Source organism: Nanorana parkeri, unplaced genomic scaffold (genome assembly GCF_000935625.1).
Source record: "Nanorana parkeri isolate BGI_ZX_2015 unplaced genomic scaffold, ASM93562v1 scaffold405, whole genome shotgun sequence".
Classification (NCBI taxonomy): domain Eukaryota; kingdom Metazoa; phylum Chordata; class Amphibia; order Anura; family Dicroglossidae; genus Nanorana; species Nanorana parkeri.
This window is the reverse complement of record NW_017306673.1, coordinates 222,494-234,770: the sequence shown is the minus strand read 5'-3', so window position 1 is coordinate 234,770 and position 12,277 is coordinate 222,494. Positions and strand designations below refer to the sequence as shown.

General features: G+C 49.7%; 1 protein-coding gene across 1 annotated transcript in view; it reads right to left on the bottom strand.

Moving 5' to 3' along the window:
* Positions 1 to 2,326: 2,326 nt before the first annotated feature.
* LOC108789536 (zinc finger protein 774-like) overlaps positions 2,327 to 12,277 on the bottom strand; it is an 11,045-nt gene continuing 1,094 nt past the window's right edge. Inside the window, exon 2 of the mRNA XM_018559575.1 lies at positions 2,327 to 4,926. Coding sequence (XP_018415077.1) covers positions 2,765 to 4,882 — 2,118 coding nt within the window. The 5' untranslated portion in view covers positions 4,883 to 4,926 and the 3' untranslated portion in view covers positions 2,327 to 2,764. The remainder of the gene's footprint in view (positions 4,927 to 12,277) is intronic.

Genomic DNA, 12,277 nt, shown 5'->3' with positions numbered 1-12,277 from the left:
TTTTAAAAAAATAAATAAAAAAAAAAAAGGAAATAAAATCAGACCGCCAGGGAGGTTAAAGGGCATATGATAGGACTAGCTCCTTGCACTTCAGCTTACTACAGATATATTAATTTGTATCTAGTAAAATAAAGAATATAACCAAAACAAAAAAAAAAAATTACATATTACTTATGAAAAGTGGAGCAGACAGAATCTGGAGCAGTCAGCTTCTATCTTCAGGTTGTTCAGTTAAGCTTTGAAAATGAAAACTAGAAGCTGATTGGTGGCCAATGGCTACCAGTTTTCATGAATTGCCACCACCGTCTTGCTCTAAAACCGGGATAATAATAAAGATTGCAGAATTAAAGAGGATATTGAAAACTTGACATGCACCTGCTAAAAAAAAAAAGAAAAAAACACCACACCAGTTTTAAAGACGCACATATACACAACATAAATAAATATCCTGCAACTTTAATATTTAAATCCTAGTATAAAAAGTTTTATTCAGTACAGTTTATAATGTTAAAATATTTTTGTGAAAATAAATAGGCATGCAGTAATGGTGTCTTTAGCTGTGAAACTATATAAAATGAAATCATAAAAGAAACCAAAATTCTAGCGTTATATTGGAAATGTTTTCCACTAGTGGGTAGGTGAAATCCAACAGACTGGTTCCCCCACAATCAGGTGATCTGACCTCAAAGAGGTCATCAATGCACTGCGACTGAACGTATGGGTCTTCGAAATGCTTGATCCTTCAGTCCAGTTTACACAAGGTCAGCTTTACCACCATCTGGGCTATGTCAAATCTGATACAGTTCACTAAAGGACAATTACTAAAGTTAGTCAGCCTAAAATGTCAGTGTTCTGGTAGTACAGGTAAGGAGAGGAAAATAAAAACTATTGCACACCCCTATGAGTTATAAATAATGCATGCGCTGTCACCTCAGAATGGTTTCCGGCTGTTTGGGCTCATTCAGGACGGGCATACACTCACATTAAAAGATCCGATCCTGGAAGGGACAGGTGCTGGATGAAACTGTGTGCAGGAGCGTGTTCTTCCCTATGGGAGCGATGATACGAAATCACCCGCACTCCATACAGCGTACAGACCTTCTTGAAAAGTTGGTGCTTGAAGAAGTGACAACACGGATGGTGCCGTGTCAGATAGGCACAAGTAAGGCACTTATTAAATGGTCACGTGTCATACAGCCAACGTTTCAGGGCCACGCAGGGTCCCTTCTGCTGGGCGACATAGTGACAGTCACTATGTCGCCCAGCAAAAGGGACCCTGCGTGGCCCTGAAACGTTGGCTGTATGACGCATGTGACAATTAATAAAAAGTGCTTTACTTCTTGCACATATCAAGTGCTGGTGACTTCTATTATGGACTTCCCTATGGGAGGACATGGCTACACCCGATTACACACACACACAGTTGAACCTGCCCATCCAGTGACACAGACATTGTGTGTACAAGTGCGGACACCCAGATCTTCATGGATGTGCAGGTGACAGGGTGCAATTGCACATAGCCGCATGGTCCCATAAAGAAGAGACTGCTGTGCGCAATTACACACAGCACCTGTCCCTTCCTGGAATGGGTCTTTACAGGCGTGCATGCCCATCTGAATGAGCACATTAGGTCAAATATATAAATATATATATTTTTTTTTAATGGTGCCACTTTTCCTTAATAGGATTTCATAAAGCACATAACCCAGGTGACTATTGACCAATGATGTATGATGAACTGAATTATTTCCTGTACAGAAACTACATTAGCCATTGCATTCAATGTTACCAATGTTTTTTGCCCACTGGTCACCAGTAAGAACTTCACTATTTTTTTTTTTTTTAACAAAAAAAGATAGGGCTACCCTTGAGGCATAACTATTAAGTCCCATTATTTTTAGTAGAAACAAAAATTAAAGTCATAGCATTTTGAAACATGAGTGTTCTTGGATCCAGTTACCCAGACCTCCCCCACCCCACCCCAGAAAACCCTCAGGAAAAAAAACGAAAAAAAAAAAACACACATACAAAACATCTGCAGCTGTGCTAGTTTTCCTAACACTTTATGTGAAACTTTGGTTGCCTAAAATATCATTCGTAAGAAACACACTTCTAGCATGTGTGTGGAATACTGCATACAGTTTCTGTAGATGGGTAAGGCATCTGTAAGCAATGACTGTAAAATGATGTACTGCAAACATATGTAAGATTCCTGCAACTATAACAAGTTGAAATTGAAAACTGAACGATAGGATATCAACACAATCGGTTTCATCAGTTTTAACATGTGGAGTCTTTAAATGGGACAGGAACACGTTGGGTGCATTAAAATGACCATTTTTCCCCAAAACTGTCTCATCTACGGATTCGAGGCATGCATATACTGGACACTAATTTTACTTTAATTAAAAATGTATTCACATCTCATAAGGGGGTTTCGGTTTCCAGAAAGAAAAACTCCTCTACTGAATGTTGTGCAAATGCTTCACCTTTACACAAGCATCAGATTTTTCAGATTATATCCATGATAGCAGTTACAGAAAACCGAAAACTAATATTTATACTCCGAAAATAATTTATGGGAAAGCTTGGTTGAAAAGGCAGATTTTCCTACAGTTACAATGTGAAGCTTAGTGTAGCTGTTAAAGCTATAGCTTTTTCCATAAGAAAATTATCTAACTTGCTACAATAGTTCATAATACAGCACTGTCTGCATGATACATTTTGGAGAACAGTCAGTAAAGTGTGTAAACAGTGTAACGTCTCACTCCTGGACATGGTGAACAGATTTCATATGGCGCTTTACTCGACGCTTTTCCTGAAAGCTCTTTCCGCAGAGAGGACAGTTGTGAGGGCGTTCTCCTGTGTGAACCCGCTTATGCTTAGAAAAGTTGGAAGAATTATTAAACCTTTTATAGCATATGTCACACTGGAACGGCTTTTCACCAGTGTGGATGCGTTGGTGGCTAGAGAGGGCCGAGGACTGGGTGAAACCCTTGCCGCACACTTGGCACACAAAAGGTCGCTCCCCTGTGTGGACCCGCAAATGTTCCTTTAAATCCGTAGCCCTTTTAAATCGTTTATCGCATACAAAACAAATGTATGGTTTGGGGTCCATCTCCAAAAACTGTAAGTCATCTTGGTCATCGAGAGAGTCATCGATCTGGGAATCCCAACATTGCATGGATCTTTCAAAAAGCATGTCTTCGGATTCCTCTAGGTCTGTAACACTGCAAATCCCACCCTTTAAACTCTGAGAGTTTATTACATTCTGTGTAGGTTCCTCGTGACAACCAATCTCCTCTTCCACAGAGTTATCATACTCTAATTTTACTTCTGGTCGATGGGTGGGATCTTGATCCTGGCACAGAAATGATCTCTTGGCAAGAGGAACAACATCATTGTCATAATTATCATCATCATCAGTAGTGCTATCATCGGATATTTCCACATATATCTCATGCTCTCTTGAGCCATGTTGCACTGTTTCCACTATAAATGAAGAAGTAGTGTTATATCCAAACTCTGCAGCTTTTGTCAGTTTTGGCTGGATGCATCTGTCCAAGTTACCTTTACATGCATTTCCTTTGGCTTCAGTGTCAACATTCGAGACGGAGCTGTCTGAATCTATGACTACATCATCCTCAATGAGCACCACGGCTTTCGGCTTTGTTTCTGGCATTTGGGAATATGCTGCATCTTTGTCTTTCATGGTGCTGGTCATTCCAGCACACGACGACTGCAAGACATCCACACTTAATGCTTTCTTCCCATTTACTTCCATAGGGCCTTTTTCCAGTACAAATTTGCAGTCGTCATCCTCCAGCATCATTTTGGGGAAAGTTTTCGGATGATGGTTATTACTCAGCATGGCTCCAATGCCCTTTGGAGAGGCCATACCATTTTTACTTTGAAGCGGCTGCTTTTGGGGAGACAAACTATTTTCTACTTTGACCTTTGCAAGGATGTCCTTCATGGAATGGGTACGCTGGTGCTTTTTAAAATTGGAAGAGTTGTTAAAGGTTTTGCCACATACGTTACAGTGAAATGGCCGTTCCCCAGTGTGTATGCGCATATGCCCAGTCAACACTGAAGACTGAGTGAAACACTTCTGACAGATTCTACAACGGTAGGGTCTTTCCCCAGTGTGGACACGCTCGTGATCTTTCAAATCAGAAGTACGCTTAAAGGCTTTATCACAGTATGTACAGGCGTAGGGCTTTTCGTTCATGAGCAGCCCTCCTGCTTGCATTTGAGCCAGCTCTAGTGTTTCGCCATGAAGACGTCTATGTTTTATAAAATTAGAAGCATCTTTAAATAGTCGTCCGCATACCTCACACTTGTATGGTTTCTCTATTGTATGAGTACGTTTATGAGCCAATAAGGAGGAAGATTGTGTAAAAGCTTTGGCACATAACTCACATTTATAAGGTCGTTCACCTGTGTGGGCATTATAATGATCTTTCAGGTTGGAAGAGCTCTGAAATTGTCGACCGCACAGCTGGCAATCAAAGCGACTGTTGCCGTTATGGAGCTGTTCGTGAAACATCAGCTCTGAAACAAAATGGAACATTTCAGAACAAATACTACATTTTAGTTCCATTTTTGACACAGGCTGCTCCTGGTAGTACTCAATGTCATTAAGTTCTTCTTTGACAGTTAATGTTGGGTTATCGGACATGTCTACCTGTTGCAAGCTTCCTATTTTCATTGCCATTCCGTCATGAAGACTTTGTACGGAAGTACTACTCGCCCTTTGGCAATTGAATGGTGAAGACTTTGAGCAAACTTCAGTATTTGTAGAGCAGGACTTCACCTTCACATCTTCTTCACTCTCCAAGCTGTTGAACATTTCTAATTGTGCAGCAGGGTGATTACTCATTGTGTTCCTGTTCAGAAATTGGTCTCTCTCCAATGTGAAATACCCTACAACAGAAGTCAAAATAATAAAATGTTAAACAAATGGAACTCAAAACATGCACCAACAGTTTGTAGACCTCTTCTATAGGGTTACTGCCCAACTACAAATACCTACAGTTGTAAATTACCTTTCACCTCAAACCACCATATAATCTACATGGAGAACACCAAAGTCTCATAAGTGCAGATTCAGGGAGGAGTCCAGGTAAACTAGGCATGTCATGGTGTGCTACGTCTTCTCAAATTGTCCTCTCCCTAAATACTTAGGAACATGTTTAAGCCCTTACCTTCTGTGATTTAATGTCATAAATTGCAATTTTTACTATACTTATACAGCTCCCAGAATTGTTTTTCCTTTTTTCGTCTGAAATTACATGTAACCCTCAATCAAAGACAATGCAGTGAAGATTTAGTCCTCAATTTTTTAAACCTTTAACAAAAAAAACACATCTTTAACTCACAGATGAGCACAATGTGGCATCATCATTGTCCTTATGGGAGGAAAATAAAAAAAATGTACATAAATATAGACAACGTTTTTTTGTGCGTTTCTATTGTTCAAAAGACATTGGCTTAAATTATCTAGCTTGTAAGTAGATGTGGCAGCCTGGGGTATCTTTGTGCAACTTTTTGTGTATATGTATCAAAGTTTATGGACACACAAACACAGGCTGTGATAACACACAGTGCAGTTCAGTGCCATTCCATTCATTCTGAACCCAGCCTAATTTTTGTAAATAGTACCAACTTCTACCCTTTCTATATCAGCAATTTGGCTGCCATATTCTAAGCACTGCATAAAAGTGCTCATCACACCCGAGCAATTCACGCATCTTACAAAGTTTTAAAATCCATTAATTGTGTGATGCAAGCAGATTGCCACAATTTGCTCTACAGTGAAACGGGGACTTAAAGGAGAACTATGGGGTCAGTGTTTTGAGCCGACCTGTGACAGTCTCATTGTCACAGGTCGGCTATATGTGACAGTCTCATTGTCACAGGTCGGCTATATATATATTTTTAAGATTCCTGGTTGCAGTCAGCCAGCAATATATCACTATAGCAGTGATCTGTTGCTGCTGGGAGAAGCTGGATGGACAGACCTATAGCAGCTCTGTCCCAGCCTCTGTATATAGAGGCAGTGCTGCAACATCACTACACACCTGACGTAAACAATGCAGAAGCATTCTGTTGAGCTGTAGAAGCATCGGGAGCTCATGAGAGGATTGTTTCAGTTCCTATGTGCAGCCCTGCATATTGGTTGTCAGAGACAGCTGGCGCCTTCAGTGCTGGCAAGACCAAGGGCCATCGGTGCAAAGACAAAAAGCCACTATCCCAGCACCATTCCAAAAACAGCAATGGGAAATCAACTGGTTACAAAATGTGCCCAACGTAACCTGTACAAAGGTGATCAGAATGGTCACAACACTATCCTAAATCAGGTGTTAAGCTGGCCATACACTGGTAGATTTTCATTTGGACATTCATAACAAAAATCTCATCCGAACATTTAGCAATGCCATCAGAGACTTGAAGATCATCATTCCAAATTTGGTTTTATATCAACATTCGATTTTGGAAATGAATGAGGAATGAAAACCGCATTCAGTGTCACAATATTTGTTTGTTCGAGAACCTTTTCCATCCCGCTTCAATTCTTGTCACTATGTTTAACAACGATCAATTTGACCCCCACATTTTTCAGTGGAATTCTACTATTGTGTGGCCAGCTTGAGGCGCACATCTTGTTTCATGGAATATGATCAGATTTTCCAATATTTAACACCAACCACAAAACCTGCGTTTGACAATGCCCTGTGCTGATCACTTTGCTGCGGGTTAATTTCTTAGTCCATCACTCCAGCTTACTAGTTTATTGTTTTTCTGAAGGTCAACTCACAAAAGGCCGCCCACATTGGGTTTTGTGTTACATAAAAAATGATAATTCTCCCATGCACACATTGAAATGTGTTTATTCAGAGTGCAGTAAAGTACACATGGGATGGCACTCAGCTGATTCAGCAGGACATTTGCTCTGTTGTGGCCCTAAACCATTGCCAGATGTTAATCATTAAATCAACTTTTAGCGAAGGAACAAGCTGGTAAATATTCGGCCAACCAGTGTTTGCAGCCAATCAGCCGCCAGCACCATCTGGGTATTTTGACAGCAGCCCTACTTTATACTATCTTGTCAAGAGACATCTTAAAAGGAGAAGTATTGGGAGAGTAAAATGCACGCTTCCCAACACCTTGAGCTGATGTGTGATACTGCAGCTCTATAGATCACAAACGGCTGATCGCTCAGCTCACAGCGGAGAGCGGTCACTGTCATCACTCCCCACCCTCACCTCTCAGTTCCAGCAGCACTTACTGGGAGGACAGACAGGGGAGGGGGCGGCCACATCTGGCTCTAGAGAGGCAGAGCCAGCTGTGAGGTAGCGGGGTAGATCCTGACAATGTCCCGATCCTTCCCGGCTGCAGCGTGGCTCTGCGCTGTCAGAATATAGAGGGCGGTAGCCTACGAGAGGTTGACATTAGGTCACAGGAGAACATTAGTAAATCTACACCTGTGACCCAAAAGAGGGCCAGAGGCTTGTTCACACCATCCAGTGCGTTCACCTCAGTGATCGCATAATCACAACCTCCCCACGTTCTGGGGTGGGAGGGGAGTGGCAGTGCCATACATTTCAATGGCACCGCAGACACGCCTCCTGCCCGCAGTGTGATCGCCTGCACTGGAACATGTGGTACAGCAATGCCGTGTTCCAGTGCGGTGCAATTGCAAAAATAATGCATGCACAAGACAACAACATAATTACAGTTGTATGGCCAGATTGAGACCGACCATGCCGCCATTACCATCACATAATGGAACTGTGCAGGAACTTCTATAACTGCATTAGGTGCTCAGCAGCAGCAAACGTTCCCAGGGTCATTCAAGCATGCCGAGAAATCTCTGCACAGTCACTGCAGCAAATTGTTCTCAGGACACAAAAGTCTGTTAGTTTCAACTTGTGGGAACAAAATAACAGCAAAACACGCTGCCAGAGCTTCCATTGTCAGCCAACAAGAAGTGCTAAAGTAGAATCAAGTGTGTGTCTGTGTGTGTCCATCTATCTATGCATATATATCCCTTATGTCAGGGGTGGGCAAATCAATATTCAGGAGCCAAGAGGATTGTTCTTAGGATCCAGCTCCATTGACAACTTGAGAAAACCTCAATATTCGCCCCCCAGCTGGAATTTTTAAGGAGCACTAGCGACCTGGCTCCTGAGATTTGTCCAGCCTTGGCTTATGCAAATTCCAACTGGGTGCTTTAAAATAGACCTACAATTAAAATGTATTCCCATCTCAGCCCCGACTTTTATCTCAATTACACTTCACGTAAAGTCTGACTCAGCATCCCAAATTCTCCATTCACTGATGGCACCCGCCTCAAAGCACATCATGCCGCGACCTGCTGGTTGTATCAATATGTTCTCTGGTACCATACTTTCCTAGCAAGTCCCATAGTAACCTATACTGTCCACAAGTCACACCAGACAGGCGCGGCATTACCAGCATCCACCACATGCAACAGCACCCATGTACTACTGCCATACTGTCCCTCATAAGCCACGCTGGTCATGCACCTCCCCCCCTGAAAAAACACACACACTGGGCTCCCCCACACTGGCCATGCACACTGGGCTCCCCCACACTGGCCATGCACACTGGGCTCCCCCACACTGGCCATGCACACTGGGCTCCCCCACACTGGCCATGCACACTGGGCTCCCCCACACTGGCCATGCACACTGGGCTCCCCCACACTGGCCATGCACACTGGGCTCCCCCACACTGGCCATGCACACTGGGCTCCCCCACACTGGCCATGCACACTGGGCTCCCCCACACTGGCCATGCACACTGGGCTCCCCCACACTGGCCATGCACACTGGGCTCCCCCACACTGGCCATGCACACTGGGCTCCCCCACACTGGCCATGCACACTGGGCTCCCCCACACTGGCCATGCACACTGGGCTCCCCCACACTGGCCATGCACACTGGGCTCCCCCACACTGGCCATGCACACTGGGCTCCCCCACACTGGCCATGCACACTGGGCTCCCCCACACTGGCCATGCACACTGGGCTCCCCCACACTGGCCATGCACACTGGGCTCCCCCACACTGGCCATGCACACTGGGCTCCCCCACACTGGCCATGCACACTGGGCTCCCCCACACTGGCCATGCACACTGGGCTCCCCCACACTGGCCATGCACACTGGGCTCCCCCACACTGGCCATGCACACTGGGCTCCCCCACACTGGCCATGCACACTGGGCTCCCCCACACTGGCCATGCACACTGGGCTCCCCCACACTGGCCATGCACACTGGGCTCCCCCACACTGGCCATGCACACTGGGCTCCCCCACACTGGCCATGCACACTGGGCTCCCCCACACTGGCCATGCACACTGGGCTCCCCCACACTGGCCATGCACACTGGGCTCCCCCACACTGGCCATGCACACTGGGCTCCCCCACACTGGCCATGCACACTGGGCTCCCCCACACTGGCCATGCACACTGGGCTCCCCCACACTGGCCATGCACACTGGGCTCCCCCACACTGGCCATGCACACTGGGCTCCCCCACACTGGCCATGCACACTGGGCTCCCCCACACTGGCCATGCACACTGGGCTCCCCCACACTGGCCATGCACACTGGGCTCCCCCACACTGGCCATGCACACTGGGCTCCCCCACACTGGCCATGCACACTGGGCTCCCCCACACTGGCCATGCACACTGGGCTCCCCCACACTGGCCATGCACACTGGGCTCCCCCACACTGGCCATGCACACTGGGCTCCCCCACACTGGCCATGCACACTGGGCTCCCCCACACTGGCCATGCACACTGGGCTCCCCCACACTGGCCATGCACACTGGGCTCCCCCACACTGGCCATGCACACTGGGCTCCCCCACACTGGCCATGCACACTGGGCTCCCCCACACTGGCCATGCACACTGGGCTCCCCCACACTGGCCATGCACACTGGGCTCCCCCACACTGGCCATGCACACTGGGCTCCCCCACACTGGCCATGCACACTGGGCTCCCCCACACTGGCCATGCACACTGGGCTCCCCCACACTGGCCATGCACACTGGGCTCCCCCACACTGGCCATGCACACTGGGCTCCCCCACACTGGCCATGCACACTGGGCTCCCCCACACTGGCCATGCACACTGGGCTCCCCCACACTGGCCATGCACACTGGGCTCCCCCACACTGGCCATGCACACTGGGCTCCCCCACACTGGCCATGCACACTGGGCTCCCCCACACTGGCCATGCACACTGGGCTCCCCCACACTGGCCATGCACACTGGGCTCCCCCACACTGGCCATGCACACTGGGCTCCCCCACACTGGCCATGCACACTGGGCTCCCCCACACTGGCCATGCACACTGGGCTCCCCCACACTGGCCATGCACACTGGGCTCCCCCACACTGGCCATGCACACTGGGCTCCCCCACACTGGCCATGCACACTGGGCTCCCCCACACTGGCCATGCACACTGGGCTCCCCCACACTGGCCATGCACACTGGGCTCCCCCACACTGGCCATGCACACTGGGCTCCCCCACACTGGCCATGCACACTGGGCTCCCCCACACTGGCCATGCACACTGGGCTCCCCCACACTGGCCATGCACACTGGGCTCCCCCACACTGGCCATGCACACTGGGCTCCCCCACACTGGCCATGCACACTGGGCTCCCCCACACTGGCCATGCACACTGGGCTCCCCCACACTGGCCATGCACACTGGGCTCCCCCACACTGGCCATGCACACTGGGCTCCCCCACACTGGCCATGCACACTGGGCTCCCCCACACTGGCCATGCACACTGGGCTCCCCCACACTGGCCATGCACACTGGGCTCCCCCACACTGGCCATGCACACTGGGCTCCCCCACACTGGCCATGCACACTGGGCTCCCCCACACTGGCCATGCACACTGGGCTCCCCCACACTGGCCATGCACACTGGGCTCCCCCACACTGGCCATGCACACTGGGCTCCCCCACACTGGCCATGCACACTGGGCTCCCCCACACTGGCCATGCACACTGGGCTCCCCCACACTGGCCATGCACACTGGGCTCCCCCACACTGGCCATGCACACTGGGCTCCCCCACACTGGCCATGCACACTGGGCTCCCCCACACTGGCCATGCACACTGGGCTCCCCCACACTGGCCATGCACACTGGGCTCCCCCACACTGGCCATGCACACTGGGCTCCCCCACACTGGCCATGCACACTGGGCTCCCCCACACTGGCCATGCACACTGGGCTCCCCCACACTGGCCATGCACACTGGGCTCCCCCACACTGGCCATGCACACTGGGCTCCCCCACACTGGCCATGCACACTGGGCTCCCCCACACTGGCCATGCACACTGGGCTCCCCCACACTGGCCATGCACACTGGGCTCCCCCACACTGGCCATGCACACTGGGCTCCCCCACACTGGCCATGCACACTGGGCTCCCCCACACTGGCCATGCACACTGGGCTCCCCCACACTGGCCATGCACACTGGGCTCCCCCACACTGGCCATGCACACTGGGCTCCCCCACACTGGCCATGCACACTGGGCTCCCCCACACTGGCCATGCACACTGGGCTCCCCCACACTGGCCATGCACACTGGGCTCCCCCACACTGGCCATGCACACTGGGCTCCCCCACACTGGCCATGCACACTGGGCTCCCCCACACTGGCCATGCACACTGGGCTCCCCCACACTGGCCATGCACACTGGGCTCCCCCACACTGGCCATGCACACTGGGCTCCCCCACACTGGCCATGCACACTGGGCTCCCCCACACTGGCCATGCACACTGGGCTCCCCCACACTGGCCATGCACACTGGGCTCCCCCACACTGGCCATGCACACCTCCCCCCCCACCCCGGCCATGCCCGCAGAGCTTCCCCCACGCACGCACACCGGCCATGCGAGCAGAGCTCCCCCTACGCACGCACACAGCCATGCACGCAGAGCTTCCCCCACGCACACCGGCCATGCGCGCAGGGCTCCCCCCCACGCACGCTGAGCTCGCCCCTACACATACTGAGCCCCTTACACACTGGGCTACCCTCACACACATTGGCCATGCACACTGGGCTCCCCATACACACTGTACTCCCCTCACACACATTGGCCATGCACACTGGGCTCCCCTCACACACACACATTGGCCATGCACACTGGGCTCCCCTCACACACATTGGCCCTGAACCCTGGGCTCCCCTCACACACACAG